The 26,704-nt window shown below is 45.1% G+C and overlaps 1 protein-coding gene across 1 annotated transcript; it reads left to right on the forward strand.

Moving 5' to 3' along the window:
* The first annotated feature begins 322 nt into the window (after positions 1-322).
* Positions 323-24,838, forward strand: LOC105748602 (basic proline-rich protein-like). Its single transcript, XM_049714992.1, has 3 exons — positions 323-527; positions 20,432-20,538; positions 23,510-24,838. Exons 1-3 carry the CDS (start codon positions 323-325, stop codon positions 24,836-24,838), a joined length of 1,641 nt encoding a protein of 546 aa, XP_049570949.1.
* Positions 24,839-26,704: the final 1,866 nt, after the last annotated feature.

Raw genomic sequence — 26,704 nt, forward strand, 5'->3', positions numbered from 1 at the left:
CTCCTGGATAGATGCCTCGTTGAAAAATGTGTGTCCTTAGCTGGGAATACCATTCTGTAATACTTTACTAACACTAAAAATCAATCAACTGTATTTGGTAGATGTAGGGTTCTGAAGCTCAGAATCTTCTTGGAAAGTAGTGGGTAGCAGGCTGTTGGCTCCAGCTAATGGAGCACTTGCTTCATTTCAAGGATGACTGACAGTGATGTTGTTGCTTCCCTGGAGGTGCTGAATTTCCTCTGGGTACTCTGGTCCTTGGTTCTTTCAAATAAACCACAATAACTTCAACTGCACAATCTTCACTCCAATATTCTCTGTGCAAATGGCGTCGAATTCGATGGTCGACTCATCACAGGTGGGAGCAGTGGGCTCAGCAGCAGGAGAGGATCCAGCTGCCTTTGCGTTCTTCCGCAGTGGCTCCGATGTGGCTGTAATCCTGATTAGCGCGGGAAGTCACCATGGGAGCGAAGGCCTCCTTCCACATCCGGTTCATGGAGAAAGCAGGGAGGAGCTTAAATCGTGTTCAAGTGAGTCCCTTCTGAACGGCTTTCCCAGAGGCTTTTCCTTCCTGTCCTGGGTAGAACATCTGCAGAGTGACGAGGCCAACCTAGCTGCACGGGAATCTAAGGACAGGAGCATTTCCCCTACCTCTACTGGAGGGGAAGGCAAGGGGGTGGGGGTTATGAATGACACAGGGAACCAATCCACAGAGTCTGCTACAATTAAAAAGCAAAGTAAATAGACGTGATTTCCTGTCCCTAAAGGAAAAATGCTAATAGCATCTTCTTGCTCTTCCATCTGAGGAAAAAAACCAAAAACACAAAACTTTAAGGCATATATTATTATATACGAATTTGTGTGATGTTTTAAAAATTGTTATACAAATGGATCATGCTGTTTTGCATTTTGCGCTATTCATTTAATAATATATCTTTAAGCACTTCTAACTTTGCATATACAGATCTACTTTATTGTATAGATGGACCATGCATAAGTTATCTAACCAGTGCCTTGTTGCTGGATACTTTGCTGGTGTCCAGGGTTTTACTGTTAAAATTAACATCCTGGTGGAATTTTGGTAACTGTTGCCCAGGTTGCACAAGGCTGCGGTCCCACCAACTGTGGATGAGAGTGCTTGTTTCACCACACCACTGCCACTGCTGGATATTATCGAGGGCTTACATTTTTTCCAATTTGGTAAGTAAGTGAGTGTAAATATGTAAGTTATTTGTGACTCCTCAATGATAGTTGAGGTTAAGCATTTTCTAGCGTGAGTGAAAAAAATGTTGCTGTCATATCAGTAAACAAAGGATGTTGCAGCCATCAAGCCGTCGCATTACAGCCGCCCAGACAGTGAGCCCTGAGGGAACTCAGGATGGAAACAGGATGCCCGACATCTAGCCATCAGCCACTGCAGCCAGCCCCGAGGATGCACCCTGAGGAGATTCAGGATGAGAAAGCACAGGATGCTGGCCCCAGAGAGCTGGGTGCAGAGCAAAGGAATGATTTCAGTGAGCCCAGACTTTTGCATCCTCCCATACATAGAAAAGCGCTAAATTCCTTAACTTGAGATGTCTGGTTTTCTTTAATTAATAGTAATCTTTTGAAGTTCCAACTACCTGGTCTTTTTTGCAAAAGCTCCTCTATATCCTGGTTCCTCCATCTCTTCAAAGCAGTCCCTCAGAGCTATCTGAGAGCGTGCGTCCCAGGCTTAAGTCCTCAGGTTTGTCCACCAAACAAAACAGAATTCTCAACTTTTAGGTGGTGCATTTTTTTTCAGTCTACGCTAGTTATTGTGCTTTTGCATTTCCCCCACTAAATACCGATGCTAGAGTGAAGCTCCATGACAGCGGGGATTTTTGCATTCTTTTGTTCATTGCTTTATTCCCAGAGCCTAGAAGAGTGCTTGGCACGTACTAGGCATTCAGTCAACATTTATTCAGTAAATGAATGGAGACTTTCCATACATATCCTTTGTGTATTTTCTATTGAAGTTTGCCCTTCTTCCTGTTGATCTACCTACCAGCACCCCAACCCATTCATATTTAAATGACCAGAAATTTTCTATTTCCATCTCAAACTTCTTCTGAGCTCCTGAATAGTTACTTATCTATTTGACAGACAAGTGTACACTGTAAATGACAGATGACTCAACACAAAAAAGCTTAAATAATAATGGGATTTAGAGTCTCATAACGAGAAGTCGTGAGCTGGGGTGACTCCAGGGTGGTCAATGCAGTGACTCTGCCATATCCCCAGGAACCTGGGAGCTGCCATCATTCTTTTCTGCCATCCTCAGTGTACTGCCTGGCTCTCTCCAGGCATCACATCCTCACACAGGAAGATCAGAGGGAGAGGAAGGATCATTGTTTCCTTGTGTCTCTTTTAAGAGGTAAGAAACCGGGGCTTTCCTGGTGGCGCAGTGGTTGAGAGTCTGCCTGCCGCTGCAGGGGACGCGGGTTCATGCCCCGGTCCGGGAAGATCCCACGTGCCGCGGAGCGGCTGGGCCCGTGAGCCATGGCCGCTGAGCCTGCGCGTCCGGAGCCTGTGCTCCGCAACGGGAGAGGCCACAACAGCGAGAGGCCCGCGTACCACACACACACACACACACACACACACACACACACGCACACAAATAGAGATAAGAAACTTTCCCCAGAAGCACCTTCAGCAGATTTCTCTCTCCTCGCATTGAGCCACATGCCTTAATCCAATCACGGAGACTAGAAATGTAATTATTGTGATTTGCTTAGGTTATTGAGGATTTCTCTTTCAGGAGGTAAATAGGGCCAGAATTTAGTGAAGACATAACCAGAAGGAAAGAATGGTGACTTATAGTAAAGAAAAAGAAGGATGGGGGCTGGGTAGGAAACCTGTAGTGTCTTTTGCAGTCTTTTTCACATCCAACCCAATTACCATGTTTTAGGGATTTTTAACATCTCCTGAAAAGTGTGCTTCCTTTCACCTCCACAGCTACCTGTTCTGGTAATCTTTTGAGCATAGCAAACCATCTCAGTACTGGAGCTTAAAAGAGCAATTTATTATGGTTATAATATTTATCATGGTTATAATATTTATAATTTATTTATAATTTATAATAATATAATATAATTTAATATAATAAATATAATTTATTAAATATAATAAATTATATTTATTTATAATTTATAATTTATTATGGTGTCAATTGTGTATCCCTCAAATTCATATGTTGAAGTGTTCACCCCCAGTATCTCAGAATGTGACATGATCTGGAAATAAGGTCTTTATATAACAGTTTATTTTTATTTTTTTAAACTTATTTATTTTTAGCTTCATTGGGTCTCAGTTGCAGCACATGGGATCTTTCGTTGCAGCCCACGGACTTCTCTCTAGTTGTGGCGTGTGGACTCCAGAGCATGCGGGCTCAGTAGTTTTGGCACGTGGGCTCTCTAGTTGTGGCGTGTGGGCTCTGTAGTTGCAGCACGCGGGCTTAGTTGCCCCATGGCATGTGGGATCTTAGTTCCCCGACCAGGGATCGAACCCACGTCCCCTGCATTGGAAGGTGGATTCTTAACCACTGGACCACCAGGAAAGCCCCTGGAAATAAGGTCTTAATAGAGGTAATCAAGTTAAACCGAGCTCATCAGAGTAGGGCCTAATCCAATATGACCAGTGTCCTGTTAAAAAGGGGACATTTGGACACAGAGCCATGCATAGAGGGAGGATGATATGAAGAGTGAGAAGATGGCCATCTACAGGCCAAGAGAGATGCCTGGAGCAGATCCTCTCTCACAGCCACAGGAGGAGCTAACCCTGTTGACATCTTGGTTAAGACTCCTATCCCCCAGAACCACAAGACAATACATTTCTGTTGTTTAAGTGCCCAGTTTGTTAGTAACAGCAGCCCTCATAGGATAGGACAGCTAGTGTCTCTTGTGGCCGGTAGGTGGAGTGGGCTCAGCAGGGTGGCTCTTGCTGAGAACTGGAGAACAGAAGGTTGACTGCATTGGTCTAAGACAGGGCCCGTGCACGGCTGTGGGAGGGGAGCTCAGCTGCGGCCGTCAGGTGGAGGCCCCCTCATGCCTCTCCACAGGACGTGGGCTGCTTACAGGACGGCAGCCGAGTGCCAAGAGCAGGACTACAGAAGGCAGGCAGTGGAAGTTGCCAGTGTAAGTGAAGGTGTCTGCACGTAACTGGCACAGTGTCCCTTCCGCCATATTGCATCAGTCAAAGCGATCCCACTATGCCCACCTAGGCTCGAGGGGGTGGAGAAAGAAACAGAGATGTGACCAGTGCAGAAGAGTGGGGGGCACTACTGAGCTCATCTTCAGAAAATATCCTCTGTCACCTGCTCAAGTCCCAGCCACAGTCCCTTTCTTTGACTGTTTGAGGCTCCCCCATTTATTCTTCCAATCTTCTCTGCAGTAGAGTCAGAATGATCTTTTTCTTTTCTTTCTTTCTTTCTTTTTTTTTCTTGGCCGCACGGCAAGTCTTGCGGGATCTTAGTTCCCTGACCAGGGATGGAACCCGGCCCCCTGTGGTCTTAACCACTGGACCTCCAGGGAAGTCCCTGTTGTTCCTGCTTTATATAGGTAATATAATCCGAGGAAAGGGAGAGGGAGGCACAGAGGAAGGAGGCGGGGAAGGAGGGGACCAAGGTCCATGTGTGTCACCACACTGACCACTAAGATTGATGGATTGCTCAATCTCACAGGACGTTCTCTGAAAAGCTACATAATCTACATTTCAGGATAATCTTTCCAGGGCAGAAAGAGGGAAGAATTTATTCACTGAGTCCAGAGTCCCACCTCCGGGGCCGTATGTGCCTTTGGTGCTGAGCAGGGCCAGCTCGCAGCATCGACAAGGAGCCCCTAGGGACAGAAGCTGGGAGGTGCTGTGAGGGCATGAAGGTGATCAGGGCCCTTGCAGGCCTGACTGTAGGAACAGGAGCAAGAAGCAGATGGGTCAGGAGGATGGGAGGCAGCATACAAGTGTCTGATGCATGAGTCTTCTTTCGTCATCGCGGCATGGGAGCATGGGAGATCTTAACTGGGAGGAAACCCGGGCCCTCCGCAGTGAAAACACCGAGTCGCAACCGCCGGACCGCCAGGGAATTCCCTCATTGTCTTGGAATCCGTATTCGTTTCTGAAGGCTGTCTTAACAAATTATCACAAACTGGGGGACTTACACTAAGTAGGAAGCCAGCAGGGTTGGTTCCTTCTCAGGCACTGAGAGGGAGAGTCTGTTCCACGTCCTTCTGCTTGCTGTTCCTCGGCCTGCAGCTGCAGGATTCCAGCCTCTGTTCTGTCTTCACATGGCATTTTCCTCTTTGTGTGCGTCTGTCTCTGCATCTCTCCTCATCTTGTAAGGTTGCCAGTCGTATTGGATTAAGGGCTCACCCTATTCCAGAATGACCTCATCTTAGTTTGACTAATTACATCTGCAATGACCCTGTTTGCAAATAAGGTCACATTCTGAGGTTATGAGAAGGACATGAATTGAGGGGGTTGGGAGACACTATTCAACACAGTACAATATGCTTATGTATTTTTTTCTTTTTTTTTTTTTTTTTGCGGTACGTGGACCTCTCACTGTTGCGGCCTCTCCCGTTGCGGAGCACAGGCTCCGGAGGCGCAGGCTCAGCGGCCATGGCTCACGGGCCCAGCCGCTCCACGGCATGTGGGATCTTCCCGGACTGGGGCATGAACCCACGTCCCCTGCATCGGCAGACGGACTCTCAACCACTGCGCCACCAGGGAAGCCCTGTTTATGTATTTTTTTAACTAAACAGTGTTATTTAGAAATTGAAAATTTTAGAATGTTACCAAAACACAAACCTCCCCAAAGGAAAGTCATGTTGGATGTGAGGGTGGTATGGTTCCTTCACCTGTCACCCCACTGCTTGCCTGCACAGGTTTCATCCACCCGAATGGACGCAAACTCTCCTTTCTCTTATCGTTCCTAGTATAAGCCCCATTGTCAAGGATCTATGAATGGCTTAGTCTCCTACTAATATCTGCCAGATTTTTGTTTCTAACTAATGTTTCAGACAAAAATTAGTCTACTTAATGGAGTTGGCACAATAGTTTGGAAAAAAATCCTAGAAGCAGTAACCTAGACCAGTGGTTCTCAAAGTGTGGACTCTAGACCAGCAGTAGCAGCACCACCTGGGAACTTGTAAGAAATGCAGATTCAGAAGCACTGAATTGGGAAATCAGGTAGAGCAAGCCCTCCAGGTGGCTGTGATGCACGTGAAGGTTTGAGAACCTCTGGCCTAGATCAGCTACGTACTACATGACGGTAGGATCCCGCTTAAAGCTGGAGGAGAACTCTTCATATTACAATTTGGACTTCTTCCCATCCAATATGAAAACCATTTGCGATATAATATATGTTTCTGCTGAAGCAGAAAGTTCTCAATAAAAAGGTTTCACGTGTTTGGTTTCAGGACACTTTATACTGTTAAAAATTCCTGAGTCCCCAAGGAGATTTGTTTATGTAGGTTATATTTATCAATATTAGAAATTAAAATTGAGAAAAATTTAATACCTTTGTTTATTAACTCATTTTATTTATTTATTTACTTAAAATTTATTTATTTATTTGTTTTTGGCTGCATTGGATCTTCGTTGCTGCGTGCGGGCTTTCTCTAGTTGCGGCGAGCGGGGGCTACTCTTTGGTGCGGTGTGTGGGCTTCTCATTGCGGTGGCTTCTTTTGTTGTGGAGCATGGGCTCTAGGCGCGTGGGCTTCAGTAGTTGTGGCACGCGGGCTCAATAGTTGTGGCTCGCAGGCTCTAGAGTGCAGGCTCAGTAGTTGTGGTGCATGGGCTTAGTTGCTCCGCGGCATGTGGGATCTTCCTGGCCCAGGGATCGAACCCGTGTCCCCTGCATTGGCAGGCGGATTCCTAACCACTGCGCTACCAGGGAAGCCCCTATTAACTCATTTTAAAGCAACAATAATAAACCCCTGGCATGTTAATTTAAATAACACATTTTATGAAAAATAATATTTTCCAAAACAAGAAAATATTGAGAAGAGTGGCATTGTTTTAGAGTTTTGTAAATCTTTTTGCTACCTGGTTTAATAGAAGACAGCTGGATTCTCATATCTGCATTCAATCTACTGCAGTATGATGTTTTGGGCTGAATTATAAGAAAATCTGGCCTCACACAGATACATAGTTGCAAAGAGAGGACCTCACAGACCCCCTAAAAGGGTCTCCGGGATCCCGGGGGTCCTCTGACCACACACTGAGAACTGCTGTGCTATAGAAGGTACATCTTAATAAAACTGGGACAGTGGTAGGGAATGGAAAGATTTACCCTGAGAGCTTTGTGTTAATAACTGTTCACAATTCAGTCATTTTCATGATACTACAATTGGAGGTTGGAAAATTCTCTACTTGTCAATTCTTCCCCATTTCCAGCACAGCATAAAAATATACTTAAATATCTTAAATAGTAAAATGAAATAAAGGGCTAAATTTATCATTTAAAATACAGTTGTTTGGGAATTCCCTGGTGGTCCAGTGATTAGGACCTGGCTCTTCCACAGCCATTGCAAGGGGCACGGGTTCAATCCCTGATCGGGGAACTAAGATCTTGCAAACCTTGCGGCACGGCCAAAAAAATAAAATAAAAATAAAATACAGTCATTGGTATTTAATGGAGAAACTGTGTCTAATCATTTCTCTGACAATTAAAAGTATGAATAAATGTATATATATTTTTCAATCTGTAAGTTAAGTAAGACATATTCAGACATAAACTGTGATTCACAGTTTAAACATTTATTTTAAAAATATATGAATTGAGGGACTTCCCGGGTGGCACAGTGGTTGAGAACCCGCCTGCCAATGCAGGCGACACGGGTTTGAGCCCTGGTCCGGGAAGAGCCCACAAGCCGCAGAGCAACTAAGCCCATGCACCACAACTACTGAGCCTGTGCTCTAGAGCCCGCGAACCACAACTACTGAGCCCGCGCGCGTAGAGCCTGTGCTCCGCAACAAGAGAAGCCACTGCAACTAGAGAAAGCCTGCGCACAGCAACTAAGACCCAACGCAGCCAAAAAAAAAAAATAAATTTATTTAAAAAATAAAATAAATGAATTGAAAAATAAAATTGTAGACCTAAACAAGTTAAAGATAAAAAAGACAACTTCTTTAGCAGCTAAGGAAACTACCTCAGCAAGGTTCAAATACTTGACCAATTTAATTTACAAATTAGTTGAAACTCAGCTTATTTATTTTTATTTATTTTTTATTTTAAGTTTTTTAACATCTTTATTGGAGTATAATTGCTTTACAATGTGTGTTAGTTTCTGCTTTATAACAAAGTGAATCAGTTATACATATACGTATGTTCCTATATCTCTTCCCTCTTGCATCTCCCTCCCTCCCACCCTCCCTATCCCACCCCTCTAGGTGGTCACAAAGCACCGAGCTGATCACCCTGTACTATGCAGCTGCTTCCCACTAGCTATCTATTTTACGTTTGGTAGTGTATATATGTCCATGCCACTCTCTCACTTTGTCACAGCTTACCCTTCCCCCTCCCCATATCCTCAAGTCCATTCTCTAGTAGGCCTGCGTCTTTATTCCCATCTTGCCCCTAGGTTCTCCATGACCATTTTTTTTTCTTAGATTCCATATATATGTGTTAGCATACGGTATTTGTTTTTCTCTTTCTGACTTACTTTACTCTGTATGACAGACTCTAGGTCCATCCACCTCGCTACAAATAACTCAATTTTGTTTCTTTTTATGGCTGAGTAATATTCCATTGTATATATGTGCCACATCTTCTTTATCCATTCATCTGTTGATGGACACTTAGGTTGCTTCCATGTCCTGGCTATTGTAAATAGAGCTGCAATGAACATTTTGGTACATGTCTCTTTTTGAATTATGGTTTTCTCAGGGTATATGCCCAGTAGTGGGATTGCTGGGTCATATGGTAGTTCTATTTTTATTTTTTTAAGGAACCTACGTACTGTTTTCCAGAGTGACTGTATCAATTTACATTCCCACCAACAGTGCAAGAGTGTTCCCTTTTCTCCACACCCTCTCCAGCATTTATTGTTTCTAGATTTTTTGATGATGGCCATTCTGACCAGTGTGAGATGTTATCTCATTGTAGTTTTGGTTTGCATTTCTCTAATGATTAATGATGTTGAGCATTCTTTCATGTGTTTGTTGGCAATCTGTATCTCTTCTTTGGAGAAATGTCTATTTAGGTCTTCTGCCCATTTTTGGATTGGATTGTTTGTTTTTTTGATATTGAGCTGCATGTGCTGCTTGTACATTTTGAAGATTAATCCTTTGTCAGTTGCTTCATTTGCAAATATTTTCTTCCATTCTGAGGGTTGTCTTTTCATCTTGTTTATGGTTTCCTTTGCTGTGCAAAGCTTTTAAGTTTCATTAGGCCCCATTTGTTTATTTTTGCTTTTATTTCCATTTCTCTAGGAGGTGGGTCAAAAAGGATCTTGCTGTGATTTATGTCATAGAGTGTTCTGCCTATGTTTTCCTCTAAGAGTTTGATAGCGTCTGGCCTTACATTTAGGTCTTTAATCCATTTTGAGTTTATTTTTGTGTATGGTGTTAGGGAGTGTTCTAATGTCATACTTTTACATGTACCTGTCCAATTTTCCCAGCACCACTTATTGAAGAGGCTGTCCTTTCTCCACTGTACATTCCTCCCCCCTTTATCAAAGATAAGGTGACCATATGTGCATGGGTTTATCTCTGGGCTTTCTATCCTGTTCCATTGATCTATATTTCTGTTTTTGTGCCAGTACCGTACTGTCTTTATTACTGTAGCTTTGTAGTATAGTCTGAAGTCTGGGAGCCTGATTCCTCCAGCTCCGTTTTTGTTTCTCAAGATTGCTTTGGCTTCTCTGATTGCTGTGGCTAAAACTTCCAAAACTATGTTGAATAATAGTAGAGAGAGTGGGCAACCTTGTCTTGTACCTGATCTTAGTGGAAATGGTTTCAGTTTTTCACCATTGAGAATGATGTTGGCTGTGGGTTTGTCATATATTGCCTTTATTATGTTGGGGTAAGTTCCCTCTATGCCTACTCTCTGGAGGGTTTTTATCATAAATGGGTGTTGAATTTTGTCAAAAGCTTTCTCTGCATCTATTGAGATGATCATATGGTTTTTCTCCTTCAATTTGTTAATATGATGTATCACATTGATTGATTTGCATATATTGAAGAATCCTTGCATTCCTGGAATAAACCCCACTTGATCGTGGTGTATGATCCTTTTAATGTGCTGTTGGATTCTGTTTGCTAGTATCTTGTTGAGGATTTTTGCATGTATGTTCATCAGTGATATTGGCCTGTAGTTTTCTTCCTTTGTGACATCTTTGTCTGGTTTTGGTATCAGGGTGATGGTGGCCTCATAGAATGAGTTTGGGAGTGTTCCTCCCTCTGCTATATCTTGGAAGAATTTGAGAAGGATAGGTGTTAGCTCTTCTCTAAATGTTTGATAGAATTCACCTGTGAAGCCATCTGGTCCTGGGCATTTGTTTGTTGGAAGATTTTTAATCACAGTCTCAATTTCAGTGCTTGTGATTGGTCTGTTCACATTTTCTATTTCTTCCTGGTTCAGTCTCGTGAGGTTGTCCTTTTCTAAGAATATGTCCATTTCTTCCAAGTTGTCCATTTTATTGGCATAGAGTTGTTTGTAGTAATCTCTCATGATCCTTTGTATTTCTGCGGTGTCAGTTGATACTTCTCCTTTTTCATTTCTAATTCTACTGATTTGAGTCTTCTCCCTTTTTTTCTTGATGAGTCTGGCTAATGGTTTATCAATTTTGTTTATCTTCTCAAAGAACCAGAAACTCAGCTTATTTAAAAACAATTTGCTTAATATAAATTATTTCATTGCCTAAATCCTGAAGTAGATAGAGCCAATGGAGAAAATCTTAAGTGAGAGAGTTTTATGAGGTTAATTTTGAACTCAGTAACAATAATAGCTGATATTTAGTGGTGCCAGGAATCTTACGTACGGCATATCATTCCATTTTCACAAGAACCCAACTAATATATGTCTTGGTCAGTTCAGGCTGCTCTCACAAAGTACCATAGACTAGTTAGCTTAGCAGGTTCTAGAAGCTGGAAGTCCAAGATCAGGGTGCCAGCGTGGCCGAGTCCTTACAAGGGCCTCTCCCAGGCTGTGAGTGGTAGTTGTACCCTCACAGGGCAGAAGGAGTGAAAGAGCTCTATGGGGGTCCCATTTCTAAGGGCATGAACCCTATTCATCAGGGCTCCACCTTCACGTCTTAATTATTTCCCAAGGCCCCACCTCCTAACACCATCACATGAGGGTAAGGATTTCAACATATGAATTTGGGGGGGACACAAACATTCACTCCATAAGAATATAGATATATTTACCTCATTTTACAGATCAGAGAAGTAAATAAGTTTAAGCAACTTCCCCACAGTCACACTGTGTGAAAGAGAGGAAGCCTTGTCACTCTGATTTCCAAATCCATTCTGTGGACAACACTGCCTCTCAACAAAGTGTTTGTTTAGTTTCCTATTTGAAAAATCATATAACTCACTTAATTTTCCTGGATCTCAGTTTTTGCTTCTGTAAAGTGAGAAGGTGGACCCATCTCTAAAAGAAGTAATGATTTATGAAATTCTCAAATAAGCTTGTCACTTCATTTTTGTAGATTGCATCTGTCAATTTATAGATAAGATAATGTTGCATGCCATTTCTGCAGCAAAACAAAGACTTACATCTGTTTATACTTCAATTATTGTTGCTTTAAGTCAGAATTGCAAAGGCTATATCAAACCTCCCAGGGTTTTAAACACAGAACCTGGAAATATCACATAAAAGTCTGGATTTCCAGCTTGATGGGAAAATTGAAAGACCAGGCACTGCTTGTTCCACATTCTAAAATGGAAATAACTACCCAGAGGTGAGCAGCAGAGACCCTCATGAGTCCATGGTAGTTCCTGCCCCTTCCTGCAATTCCCCCAACACAGAGGCCAAATTTGGCCTACTTCACTCATTAACTCAAACTGCCGGTCCTTATTATAGTCATGTGAGTTTTCAATCCCTGGTGTAAGAAAATATACAGTTTTTAGGAATGGTAACAATGTGCTACTGTAGGCTGTGCTTGGATTTATATATGAAATTGCAAGAAGTCAGTGTATTCATGCATCCGACTGACATGAAATTAGAAAGACCTCCTACTTCAATAATGCCCGCATATGATTGTCAGGAACACCACGTGAAGGTCTGTGTTTGTTTCTGCTAGAGCGTCAGTTCTCAACCTTTGAGAATCTCTGGATATTCGCCTAGGAATATGCATTTTAACAAATTTCCTAGGTGACACTTATGTATACTCAATTTTTAGTAACATTGTCCTGGGAAAGCAAGTAATTAGCTTTGACTATGAAAGTAAAGGCAGAAAGGTAATTCATTAATTGGCAAAACCGTGTTCCTTGCAGTGGTCCTCTGGCAGGACATATTAAATTGGAAGAAAAGTCAGAGGAGAAAAAAGATCACTCCTAGCTGGAAAGATCAGGGAAGGCTCTTGATGAATACATAGGATGCAGACGTGCCGAGTGGAAGGAACAGTGTTTCAGGGAACATAAACTGCGTGAGCAGAGGCTCAGAGGCAGGAAACTTGGCAGCACGTCCAGGGAAGGGCAAGCAGTTTGTTTTGGTCACCATAAAGCATTCCTTAAAGGGAGTCATGGGTATAAGCTTGATCAAGGCACACAGCAGCTGGAAGGTTTCTGAAATGAGGGCTGATATGATCAGAACCGTATTTGGGAGAATTTGCCTGGCATGAGTCGAGTGGAGAAAACAAGAGGTGCTTTAATGATTTAAACTAAAGGGATACTACTGGGACAAGAAAGTAGGAGAAAAATCTGGAGGCACTCTGGGAGTAAGTCATAGACTGGACTTGCAGCAGTTTGGTTGCAAGGGGCAGAGTGAGTCAGACATGGCCCCAAGGCCCGGACGGGCAGTTCTCAACCTGGGCTGCGTGCTTGAATCACCTGGGGAACTTTTTAAAATGCTGATGGCTGGATCTCACTGCTAGAGATTCCAATATAACTGATCTTGGATGAGGCTCATGCATTTTTTTTTTTGAAGTAACCGTTTTGGTTTTTTTTAATTGGGGTATAGTTGCTTTACAGTATTGTGTTAGTTTCTGCTGTACAACGAAGTGAATCAGCTACACGTATACCTATATCCCCTCCCTCTTGGACCAACCCCCCACCCATCCTGCCCCTCTAGGTTATCACAGAGCACCGAGCTGAGCTCCCGGTGCTCTACAGCAGCTTCCCACTAGCTATCTATTTCACACATACATTTTTTTAAAATAAATTTATTTTATTTTATTTATTTTGGCTGCGTTGGGTCTTCGTTGCTGCACACGGGCTTACTCTAGTTGCAGCGAGCAGGGCTGCTCTTCGTTGCGGTGCGTGGGCTTCTCACTGCGGTGGCTTCTCTTGTTGCGGAGCACGGGCTCTAGGTGCGCAGGCTTCAGTGGTTGTGGCGCACGGGCTCAGTAGTTGTGGCTCATGGGCTTACTTGCTCCGCGGCTTGTGGGATCTTCCCGGACCAGGGCTCGAACCTGTGTCCCCCGTACTGGTAGGAGGATTCTTAACCACTGCACCACCAGGGAAGCCCTACACATACATTTTTAAAGTAAGGTTTCCCCCCATGCCATCCAACATGCAGCTGAGTTGAGACGCCCCTGGCGAGAGCCTAGCTGAAATGGAAGTGTCAGAAGTCCAGTCACGGACAGAAATTGGGAACACAGGACATGTTGGTTGGGGAGGAAACAGACAGTTCTTCTGGGCTCAGTGAGTCCAAGGAGTTGGTGGCATTTCCAGGTAGAAGAGCCCAGTAAATGTTGGAATTGCAGACTGGGAGGTGCTGAGAAGGTTAAATCAGAAAGGTAGACCTAAGAATTCAGTGCTTACAGGTGCTAAGTGAAAACGGCTGTTCTGAATATTGTTTGAAAGTAGGTCGGGCATTTGGCAAACAGTAAGTTACAAAATTGTCATGGGAGACAGAGAGAGACAAAGATGGGCCCGTGCTAGAACTGGAGGGGTATCGGTACGTAGGGACTCAAGAAAGCAGACCGTTCTAATGTTTAGCACTTGAACTCCCTCCTTCCCTCCCTCCCTCTCTCCCTCCCTGCCTGCCTCCCGTTTTTTTTTCTTCTCTCTCATTTTGAGGATTTTCATGTTAGGAAAAGTAGAAAGTGCTGAGTTACACACTTATATAATTAAATTCCCAACTTGGACCACTGTGGCCTCTATCCTCGGTTGGCTTTCCGAAAACATTACGCCATCCCTTGAAAAAAAAAATACTCTTTGCAATAGGTGTGGAATTGACTGTGGAGATTGCCAGGTACATTGGCCAGAGAATGCTAGGACTCAGCTGAAACTAATTAACCTCTCAGACAGACAGCAAGAAGAAATCTAGCAAGTTCTGGGGCTTGGTCATGGAGACCAGAATTCACTTCTATTTGGGAAAACGCTGGCCTGTCCATCGTGTGTTAGCTGTACAGTTAGGTCACTGATCTGGGTTGGAAGGAGCCTCCCCCTCCCCTTCCGCTGACTCTCCTGTGGTTGTGTTGAAGGTGTGGCCAGACTTGGCCTCAGAACCAGGCTGTCGTTACTTTTGCACAGTGACTTCTTCATGGGCAAACACCTTTATTAGTTTTCTGTTGGGGGAGTTCCTTAGGGGAGCAGATTCTGAAGTGAGTGTAGGGTCATCAGCCATGGAGAAGGAGGTGTCTACTGGCCACCTCTTCACTCTCCGAGGAGGCGAAAGAACACCTTTTGGCACCTTGGGGTCGTAAGAGCCACCTCTGCCTACATAATAATTGTGAGTGAAGCCAGTCATGGCTAAACACACACACACACACACCACACACACAGATAAGTCAGTTTTGCCACGGGGTGACCTGGGTGCAGCCACAAAAAGCACCACGAAGGATGACAGGATCTCATCCATCTGTCATCCAAAGGCACATTTGTGCCCAGTTCTCTGGGACCCAGATAACAAGGTTGAGATTTCCGTGGGGGCTCATATTGACATAGACTTTCAATTCATCTGGATTTAATTGTTATAAGATTTTAAAACCCTATGATCAGGACTTCCCTGGTGGCTCAGTGGTTAAGAATCCACCTACTAATGTAGGGGACACGGGTTCGAGCCCTGGTCCGGGAAGATCCCACATGCCGCGGAGCAACTAAGCCCGTGAGCCACAACTACCGAGCCTGTACTCTAGAGCCTGCAAGCCACAACTACTGAAGCCCACGTGCCACAGCTACTGAAGCCTGTGCTCCTGGAGCCCGTGCTCAGCAACAAGAGAAGCCGCCGCAGTAAGAAGCCCGCGGACTGCAACGAAGAGAAGCCCCCGCTCGCCACAACTAGAGAAAGCCAGCGCGCAGCAACAGAGACCCAGCGCAGCCAGAAAACCCCTATGATCTTGTTTTAGCAACGCCACGCTCACCTCAGCCCTGAGAAGTGTGCAGGGCAGGGTCTGGTGGAACCTCACCTTACCAAAGAGAAAACCCAAGTGTGGAAAGTGGTGAGTGATGAGCCCAAGGTCACACAACTAGTTACAGCCAAATCGAAACTGGAGAACAGATTTCCGGGATATAAGCTCTGAACCCTTTTCATAATGAACAGGTGAGTCGTCCTATGCGTGCTTGTTCACCGTCATCATCTATTCATTAACCTGCGAGCACATTTTGAGCAGATTCTCCTTCCTACCCAGGCTGAGCCTATTCTTTTTTTAAAGGCTTCTACTTTTTTAAATTTAATTTTTATTTTTGGCTGAGCCGTGGCATGTGGGATCTTAGTTCCCCGACCAGGGATCAAACCTGGTGCCCCCTGCCGTGGAAATGCGGAGTCTTAACCACCAGGGAAGTCCCAAGCTTATTTTGAATGAAATAGAGAACCAGTTCAATAGAGCCCTGGCTTACTGAATTCGTACGTTAATTGTCTAACCTACGTTTTAAAATATTTGCTACTGGGACTTCCCTGGCGGTCCAGTGGTTGGGACTCTGGGCTTCCATTTGCAGGGGGGCATATTCGGATCCCTGGTCGAGGAACAGCGATCCCCCATGGCATGGCTCGGCCAAAAAGAAAAAAAAAATTTGCTACTGTCCTCACTTCGTAAATGTCCTTCATTGTGACAGGAAAACTAAAAAAGTCCTCAGGCCCTTTTTTCACCAAAACGGTCACAGCGGTAGTAAAACAGAGCCTTTACCTTACTGCCCGCTGCCTGCAGGCCTTCTGCTTTGCAGTGGGGACAGGACAGAGGGCAAGGGCAAGGGCAAGGGCAAGGGCAAGGGCAAGGGCGGGGCGGCAGGTGGTGGTGGTCCCTGTGTCGTGAATTCTCCGTGCTAGTGCCAGTGAACATCAAGTCAATGAGTAAACACAGTAAATACAGATTGGGATAAATGCTTTTTAAGAAGTGCCCCAACGAAAAAGAGGGGACTTATTATCCCCAGGGTGGATTGGGTGTAATTTCTTCAGAAAAGAAGGTAATGAAGAGGTAATTAAGGTGCAGATTCGGAGGTTGGAAAGGAGACAGCCGAGTGTTTAGACAGGTCATTTATATCAGTCGGCATGGGCTGCCTTACAGCAGACTGGCTCGCCTAAACAACATTTATTTTCTCAGGGCTGTGGAGTCTGGGAAGTCCAAGATCAAGGTGCCAGCTGATCCAGTTTCTGGTTTTCTGGGTCCTGGCTTTCAGAAGGCTGCCTCCTTGCTGTGTCCTCAGATGGCAGGAAGAGCGCAAGCTCTCAGGTGTCTCTTCTTATAAGGACACTAATCCTATCGGATCAGGGGTCTACCCTATGACCTCATTTCACCTTAGTTACTTCCCAAAGGCCCTATTTCCAGATGCAGTTACACTGGAGGCTAGGGCTTCAGCGTATGAATTTGGATAGAAGTAATTCAGTCCATAGCACCATTTAAGCTTTCTGTGCCTCAGGGCTTCTGCAAAATATAATTCCTATGAGGCCTAAATCAGAAGAAGTACCGTAGAAGAGAAGGTCACAGTTGACCCAGTGTCATTTGCTTATGCTGATTGATTTCCTCTGAGTTTATACAAACTGATATGGATGTCAAGCAGTTTTTTTGTTTGTTTTTTTGAGAGGTTTGCTTTAGTCCAACTAAGCAATTTAATATTGAAATAAGGAAGAGATTGTTGCTTGCACATGCAGGTTTTTTCTACTGAGGCAAAAAATGGTGATATTATTTATTCATTATATGTACCCTTACCTTTTCCAAAAGGGACTGGAGGCTGCTACAAAATGAAATGGAGAATTTTTTGGTTCAAATTCAAAATTCTTTGACTGCAAAAAAGACCAAGTCAGGTTGGAATTTGTCTTGTTGTTGTTGTTTGTCATTGCTATACTTGTCCTCATTTTTTTTTTTTTTTGCAGTACTTGGGCCTCTCACTGTTGTGGCCTCTCCCCTTGCAGAGCACAGGCTCCGGACGCGCAGGCTCAGCGGCCTATGGCTCACGGGCCCAGCCGCTCCGCGGCATGTGGGATCCTCCCAGACCAGGACACGAACCCGTGTCCCCTGCATCAGCAGGTGGACTCCCAACCACTGCGCCACCAGGGAAGCCCATACTTGTCCTCATTTTTTCTTTTACCTTCTTGAGACTCAACTTCATCTTTCACTATAGGCAATGCGAGAAACGTGCCAGGACACATGGCTGTGCTTTGCGTTCACTCACATAGATGTGAGTTCTTCAAGTGCAGTTGTTGGCCGGTGGTGTACGTTTACTTTCTAGTAGATCCCCCAGGTAGGCATGATGCAATTCCTACACATTAAATAAAAGGAAGTATGAAGAAGATCATTTAGGGTATGCAGCAGATCTGCTATTGTCTTACCTTCCGCAGTTCTAATAATCTTCTAAGTCAGTTTTCATGACACTGTTGGAAAGTCCTGTCTAGAGGCAGGCCTTAAAATGGTTTTCTTCCATCTTACAAAATTTACATAGAGCCAGCTGGCCAAAAGTTTCTGAAAACACAGCTAACTACTCTAACCAGACCCTTCCTTCTTTCCTTTTGAAGGCTGTCCCCCTTTCTGGTCCCACCACTTGTCTTACTAGTACCCAAGCAACCTCCTATCCATCCTTCTGATTCAAGGGTAATCATCCAAGGGTCTCAGTAAGTACTGCCACCTCCTCCAAACTACCCCACATCTTCTGTTACGGGCTGCGTTGGGTCACCCCAACACTCATGTTCAAGTCTAACCTCCAGGGCCTCAGAATGCGACTGGTTTTGAAGATAGGCCTTTAAGGAGGTAATGAAGTTAGAATGAGGTCATTAAGGTGGGTCCTAATCCAATCTGAGTGGTGTCCTTATAAGAAGAGCTTCAGACAGAGACACAGAGGAACGAGAGGACACATCAAGAAAGCGGTCCCCCATAAGCCAGTGAGAGAGACCATTGATGAAACAAACCCTGCGGATGCCTTGATCAAACTTCCAGCCTCCAGAATTGTGAGAAAATAAATGTCTGCTGTTTAAGCCCCTCAACCTGTGGTCAGTGCTTCATTATGGCAGCCCTAGCAAGCTGACATAACTTCTCAGTTGCTCTGGATCATACACTCAACCTTCTTAAAAGGAAGTAGGGGCCAACAGGCTTTAAGAGCTCCAGCAGGGGAAAATAGTATATGCCAAAGCTGGTATCACAGATGTGGCATCCGTAGGACATATACTTCGAGTTTCTTTTCCAGCCCTTGGGAGTAGGCTCTGCTCAGCCATCTGTCCTCTCGCCCAGTCCCCTTGAGACCATTGGAAAACATTTTTGAAATCTGGAGATGGTAACATCTATAAAGGTAGTATAAATTTTTAGTCTCTCTCATGGAACTAAAACTCAGTAGGTACATTCTCAGCTTGATTTTTTAAAATATTTACTTATTTATTATTTTATGTATTTATTTTGGCTGCACCAGGTCTTTGTTGTGGCACGTGGGGTCTTTAGTTGAGGCATGCAGGCTTCTTAGTTGTGTTATGCATGCAGGATCTAGTTCCCTGACCAGGGATCAAACCTGGGCCGCCTGCATTGGGAGCTCGGAGTCTTACCTACTGGACCACCAGGGAAGTCCCTCAGCTTGATTTTTAATTTTTCCCCTGGTTCTTAATTATTTTATCTTCTTTTGTTTATATAAGTACTTTATGATCACTAGAAAATTTTTGGAAATCCAGAACCACTACTATGCCATATTTTCTTCTAGCCTTTTAAATATATTTATAGAATACTTTAATCGATTAAAAATCTGAGACAGTATTTTAACTCCTAAATATGTTTTGTGTGTGTGTGTGTGTATGATTCTGGGGTTTTTCTTGTTTGTTTGTTTTGTTTTTTTGCAGCACCTCACAGCTTGCAGGATCTTAGCTCCCCAACTAGGGATTGAACCCAGGCCTATGGCAGTGAAAGCACCAAGTCCTAACCACTGGACTGCCAGGGAATTCCCCTAAATATGTTTTTGTATATAATTTTTTTTGGCTTTTTCTTCATCTGATATGGTATTGAGCCATCTTATTAAAACTTTCATAAACATTCTATGAAAGTACAATTTTATTTAAACTTTTCCCCGTTGTCGTATCTGGACTCTACCTAAATGTAACTCTGCTGAGTTGGTCTACTTCACACTCCCAACAATCATCAAACACATAATCCATCTGAACACAAACTTGGCGCCTTTTCTAGTGTGCTGCTGTTCTTACTGGGTTTGTTGTTGGTTTTGATGATGATGCTGTCCTGGTTGGAGAGTGTGGGTGGTGGCTGTTGTGTGTCTATCTCCCTTTATCTGTCCTTAGTGCTGTCCAGCTTACTCCTCTCTCTCTTCCTATCACATTTGTTGCCCCAGTCTTGGCTGACTCTCCCTCTTCTCTGCCCTAGAAAGGGAATATTTCTTGCTGAGGTGAGAAGTCTGATTCCAATAGGGAGACACAAAGACCATGGCAGGAAAAGGCCCAAGAGAGGACAAGGTTGGGGTACAGCCAGGGAAAGGCAGAAAAGAAAGGACATCTGGGTACTTTTAGGACCAGTAATATAGGCAAAGGTTAGTGCCATCCTATGCTATAGTAAATGAGAGCATTCACCTCATGCCTGAGTCTTAGAGGGATCAAGGCAGCTTCAAGAAGAAAAGAAAGATGAGGTAGCAAATAGGAGACTAAAATATAATAACGAGGGATTCCCTGGTGGTCCCGTGGCTAGGGCTCTGCGTTTTCACTGCCAAGGGTGCGATTCAATCCCTGGTTGGGGAACTAAGATCCCGCAAGCTGCATGGCATGGCCAAAAATAAAATAAAATATAATAACAAGACATAATTTAGGTAAAGCCCTTAGAACGATGTCCAGCACATGGTCATTGCTCAGTAATGCCAAGACATTGTTGTCATTATCATTCTTGTTACTCTGTAGCCTTTGGGCGAATCCTTCTTGCACAGTCTTTCACAGTTGACTGCTGTTCCCAGGTTCTACGAGCCAAAACTTCCAGTGAAATTCATTGGAACCAAGGCAGTGACTTTGTAAGTGGAAAGTACAGCACAAAAAACATTATTTCCATTTTTAATTAAAAACTTAACTTGATACAACCTGAGCTTTCCCTGTGCCAGGGGACCAATAAGCGGAATAATGGGATGCAGCCAGTTGCCACATGTAATTCCACTAGCTTTTCATTTCTGAGCTCATTATATTTACTTAGAACAAAAATCTAAGATCATCTCTTCTTCCTAAGTCTAACTTCTCTCTGTCGTGAAGACTTTCACAATTTTATATAACCTAGAGCAGGTATTCCAAATACTCATTCCTCCAGTGGCCAGGTGGCTAAAATGAATGATTGCACTGAGCCCAACGTATAGCGTGTACACCCCGTCTAAAGGGGGCAGCAGCTAGTCAGCTAGAGCAGCATGTAACCAGGCAAGAAATGAGCCATATTTGTCTAATTTTCAAGAGAAGCTACAATTCTGTATATTTATCTGAAGTCTCCCATTTTTTAAGTCTTGGAAACTAATTTTAAAATTTCTAAACATTGTGAGAGGCAGACAAAACACCTCTGCAGACTACTGGTTTGCAACCTTAAACTCAAGGCGTTTGCTTCACACTCACAGAATCTGTCACCTCTTTTGGTCCAAGCTGAATTTCCAACCACACAGCCTAGGCTGAGCTACCCTGAGGATGTCTTTACACTGTGGTAAAGCCCCCCACCCTCCTCCCCAAAAGAAGTAAAGAGGTTGCCTACTCTTTCCTTCTAGTACAAGAAATGTACTACCAACTGAGAAATAAAACTGTGCCCAGACATTTGGGTAGGGAATTATAAAATCCTCCTTACAGGAGGGAATTATGCATGTAGTGTTTACTCAAAACAGTAACTCCATGTATAAAGGTAATTAATATCCCTACTCTATTCCAAAAGAATTTGCTAATAAGGGATATAAAAGAAGAAATAATTAAGGCAGCATGTTTCTAATTTTCATATTTGAGGAGAGAAATGGAAGGAATTAGCTTTCTTATGAAATTAGAAGTTAAAAAAAAAGATGTGACACATCATATCAAAACACTCATTTAAAGAAATGCTGTTTTTAACCCTTTGTTAAAGGACTGAAAATATACCCCAAAGCAGCAAGATGATTGTTTTAGTATTGCACTTGTTTAAACTTAAAAATCTCTAGTTTTACTCATTAATGTGATATAATATATCTAGTTCTAGTGGCTAAATTCCAGCCTGCAAGTTTTGTATAAGGGTATACAATTCATTCTCACGTTTTCAGTGTTGATTTTCAATAGACAATCTTGTGGTTCATTTGTTGAAGAAAAACACACGCTTTTATTGTCTTACTAGAGAGTATTAACATTAAAAAATATGACCCCCCCAAAAAACCCCCACTTTTCAGTCGCAATTAATTAAAAAAACTTTCGAAGTAAGAAAAGATACTACTTTTTAAAAAGTATCCCCAATGTGGGCTAAGAGCTTCTAACTCTGTTGGGTTGCCAATTGGTCAAAACAGAGAAAAACTATCCCTTTTGGGAAATTAACTGGCAATCAGGTATGAGCTATAATGAAACCTAAAAGAGATCTTTTTATTGTTTTCTTAGATTTTAATTTTTTTTTTTTTTTGCCCCACTGCACATCTTGCAGGATCTTTGTTTCCAGGACAGGGGATGGAACCCGGGGCCCTACAGTGAAAGCACTGAGTCCTAATCACTGGACTGCCAGGGAATTCCCAGATTTTAATTTTTATAAAAAACGTTGGGTAAAAAAAAGGTTGGACATCTCTTTCCCAACCTTTTATTGATAATCCTATATTATAGAATAATAAATACTGTAGTTCTTCAAGCTAATTAATGATTAAGCTCCTATGTTGAACTTAAAGGACATTTTACTTTTTTTTTTTTTTTTTTTTTTACTTTCTCCATAGTTTTCTTTTTTTTTTTTTTTGGCGGTACGCGGGCCTCTCACTGCTGCGGCCTCTCCCGCTGCGGAGCACAGGCCCCGGACGCGCAGGCCCAGCAGCCATGGCGCGGCATGTGCGATCCTCCCGGACCGGGGCACGAACCCGCGTCCCCCGCATCGGCAGGCGGACTCTCAACCACTGCGCCACCAGGGAAGCCCTCCATAGTTTTCTTTCTTGATGACCATGTTTCTGGTAAATGTAAAAAATGTACATCTGTAATTCTGTACATAGATGACATAGTATATTGTTTTCTTCCCAGTGTGGTAGCTAACATGTATTTAATTAAAGGCTGAACTTTAAAAGGAAAAAAAATTCTTTTACTGATGAAATATGCATTTGGTAAAGTCATAAAAATGTTTGAGCACAGTGCTTCGCGTATAAAAACATGCAAATGTTCAAGCACAGTGCTTGAATATATTCAAGAAATATTTGCTTAAAGAAATGTTATGTGAATGAAAAGGAATTGTTTTTTCTTTGTTCCATTTCACAGTAGTATTGCAAAGAAACACTTCAAATAGTTGCTATGTCAAAAATTTAAACTTATTGTTCAAATTTTAACGTTTTTAATCTACATTTTACCCTTAGCTTATATACAATTTGGTAAAAGAGTAGAGGAGTTGGTCATTGTTACTTAAAACAATGCATCATCTTGTTCTGGGGGGAAATTAACATAATTTGAATGGCCAAGTAGTAAAAATTAAACAAAGCATTGCATTTACTGTCCATTCAATGCAAAAATCCTAAACAAACTTGCATCGAGGAATATAATGAAGGGAATCAATACATTAACATAAGTATTGCTTAAACAGATTGTGCATCAAGATCCATTTTGAAGACCTGAAAAAGACGGATACGGCTCTACTGTGGATCCATATTGAAGAGAAGTGGACTTATGGTCTAAGCAGGAGAAATACACGGGCATAAATCCTACATGATGATGCTGGAGCAAATTTATAACCCCCGGACCTGGATGAATGCTGACTTCTAATTGAGGCTTTTATTTCATTTCATTCGCCTGGAAACAATCCGACAACTACGTGCCCAGCTTAAGCCAGGAGCAGTGTTAAACGACGAACAGGGCAGGGACGGGGGAACAGCGCGTCCCTCGCCACCCGTCCCGCCGCCGGGACACAAAGCACCCTCCTCGGCCCGCCCGCCTCCCGGCGAGGGAGGCCGGGTCCCGTCCCGGTGGAAACAGGTGACGGGGACCAAGGGCCGCGGCGCGTCAGGGCTGCCGCCCCAGCTCTACTCGGCGGGCCCCGTCGGGGCCGGACGGGTAACCGCCCACGCTTCGCCGCGGCCCAGCTGCCAGCCGTACGCCGTCGGGCCCAGACTGCCGTGGGTCGGCGAGCGCGGGATCCCTCCGCCGCCCTCGGGTCCTTCCGCGCCAAGTAGTGCGCGGCCGTCCCGCTTCCGCAAACGCGGGCCTGCGGCGACGCGCCCACTGCCCCTCGATCCAGCGGCAAGAGGAGGGCCGGGGCTGTGGGAGTTCTCAACTTTGAAGGGCCGCTCGGGAGACAACACATTTTCAACTGCGCAGCCGCGGTGGGCCCGGCCGTCAGGGAGCGGCGAGCGGCCGTGGGGCCGGGGAGGCAGGTGTCCCAGCCGCCCGCCCCGCCCCCATCGCCGGCAGGAAGAGGAAGCAGCCGGACCTCGCGGGGCGGGGGTGCCCTGGCTCCGGGAGGCGCGTGACCTAGTTCGTCCCAAAGTGGATTTGACAGGTTGTCAGCCCCGCACCCCGCCCCCACCGCCTCCCGGGTCCCTCTCCCCCGGCGCTGGGCCGGACGGGCGCCCGCGCTCCCCGGCTCAGCCTCCCATTGGCCCTTACGCCGCCTGGCGCTCCGCCTTCGCCCCTGGCTCGGGTTCCCATTGGCCTAGAGTCGCCCAGAGACCTGCCCCTGCTCCCCTCCCATTGGCCCTCGAGCTGCCTGGTGGCCCACCCCCGCACCGACTCATCCTCCCATTGGCCTCACGCCCGCCGCCCCGCCCCGGTCCTCCCCGGTTCGTTCTCCCATTGGCCTCACGCCCGCCGCCCCGCCCCTCCGCGGCCCCTCTCGGGGAACCGAGCCCTGGCAGGCCCCTCGGCTCGTGGTGGCTGCGGTCGTCCTCAGTCGGGGAGACCGCCTTCACAAGTCCCGCTCTTGTCCCTCGCCTCTTCTCCTCTCCCAGTATTTACTGTCTCCCCTACGTCTCTCTCCCCGCCCTGCTTCCGTCGCTCAGGGAGCCTGAGTCCCGAGCCCGGGGGCACCCCGCGCCCCCTGCCCCGCCTACCCTGGGGCTCCGCGTCCAGCGCTGCCCGCGCTCTCCCTCCTGCTCCTTTCCTCCGCCCCTTTCCTCCTCCTTGCGTCACTTCGCATTTTCCTTTCTTCCCTGAAATCGCTGCCTTCTGCAGGTTTCCTCCCGGTGTCCAATCCGTAAGGTCTTCATCGCGTCCCCTTTCTCCTCCCCCCTTCTCCATCCCCTCTTTCCCCCCCGCGCCGTCCCCCTGAACTCAGCGTAACAGGGAGAGTCAGGGATAAACAAGATAAATATCAACGTTAATATGGTTATTGCTTTGCGTTTTTGAAACGGAAAATGAACTGGAACGCCCAGATAAACCCAGCCCTGGGATCAAGATTGAGTTCTTAAAGGACCTTGTGAGACGAATGACAAACTTGACTAGCGCAGCAACGTAATGAGTTTTTTCCTGGGGAAGCTACTCTTATATCGGTTGTTTATACAGTATTGTTACTATAACCGTTTGGGGTGTGTGTGTTTGTTTAATTTGTGCCAGTTTTGTAAATGACTGCTTTTGACCGTAAGGATGAACTGTCTGATAAAGCTGAGGGTTGGAGCAAATCCCCACACAAGTCTTTTGGCTACAAACAGGAGAAATCCTTGATTATTCAAATGAGAAACTCCAATAGCTTTCCCAAGGTTATTAAAGAGGGCGATCACAAACTCAGACCCAGCTCAGACTCCAGAGGCCCATCAGGAGACTCATCATGCCTCAGTATCCGCGGGAGAATGGCAGACCGGTGCTTCCAGCCACATTCCCACCTGTCACAGGGGGTCTTTACAAAGCTCCTGCAGTGACCTCCAAGGTTCTGCCTTAGAGGATCCTGGCTTTCCAGCCTCTGGTCACTGCACAGTGACCACCAAGTGCTTCTTGCCACAGGGCCTTTGCACTTGCTGCTGTTTCCTGACCTGTCTGGATCAGCTGTTCTTCAGACTTTTCACGTGGCTTAGCCCATGTACCCCCAGGAGGCATTTCTGACCCTGAATCTAAAGTAGGACCCCTCCAGCCTAAGCAGTTACTCACTGTCATTTCACCCTGTTATTTCCTTCAGAGCATGAGCACGGTCTGAAATCATCTTGTTTTCTTGTTCTGTTCTGTTCCCCTTCACCTCCCCGCCACCATTAAGAGTGAGCTCCTGGACACAGGTGCCTTTTCTGTGTCTTTTCAGAGCTGTATCTCCAGGGCACAAAGTAGGCACTCAGTACATCCTTGATGAATAAATATGAATGGTACATTAGCTGTGATCAAGTGAACTTGCCAAACTGTCCTTCACGTCTGGTTCCGCCAGCATTGTATAGACGCACCTACAGGTAAGTGAGTTGGAAAGATAGCTATTCTCTTGGTAACTATTCTGTGTTTCTTTGTGTGCTTTGTATCCGGCTGTTCTTTGAGAAGGAGAGTGAGAAACAAGGCCTGTTGCCCCAAGGCTACCCATTTGCCCACCTCTTCTCCAGCTGTCACAGCATGTTGACACTGCCTTGCCCTCTCCCTGACCCCAGGTGGGCACATACTTGGCTGGCAGCGCCTTCTCCTTAAGGAGTCTCCGTTCCATGTTGCCATCACACTCAGCTGGGGCCCTGTCATGGGTTCTACCTTAGGCGGGAAAGCAGAATAGGTGGAAGCCCCTTCCAGTTTCCCCTTCCCCCCTCAGACATACTGCTGGGGTTCCATTCAGCAGTGAGCCCTCTGTCTGGACCCCTGCACGGGGGCGCATCCTCTACTTTCTGAGGCGCAGAGAACCCCAGGTCAGTAGTTGGAAAGGTGAAATCTAGTCCTAACCGCCCCAAACAGGTGCTATGAGTCTGGCCCAATCTAGTAACTCCCTGGTTCTCAGTGACTTCATTGGTCTTTGCCTCTGTTGTTTGCTTATAGTTTTAGAGATGTAGACATCTCATAGGTTTCAGCTGCTCGAAACTATCAGCCCAAAGAAGAATCCTGCGGCTTCCCCCTGGGGCATGAAGA

This window comes from Orcinus orca, chromosome 9, assembly GCF_937001465.1.
Source record: "Orcinus orca chromosome 9, mOrcOrc1.1, whole genome shotgun sequence".
NCBI lineage: Eukaryota > Metazoa > Chordata > Mammalia > Artiodactyla > Delphinidae > Orcinus > Orcinus orca.

Bases quoted from the DNA above. Each gene is read 5' to 3' on its own strand.
- LOC105748602 (XM_049714992.1), top strand. From the start codon at position 323: ATGGCGTCGAATTCGATGGTCGACTCATCACAGGTGGGAGCAGTGGGC. The intron at 528-20,431 runs GTGAGTCCCTTC...GTTACTCTGTAG, and splicing joins GGAGCTTAAATCGTGTTCAA to CCTTTGGGCGAATCCTTCTT. The intron at 20,539-23,509 runs GTAAGTGGAAAG...CTACGTGCCCAG, and splicing joins GGAACCAAGGCAGTGACTTT to CTTAAGCCAGGAGCAGTGTT.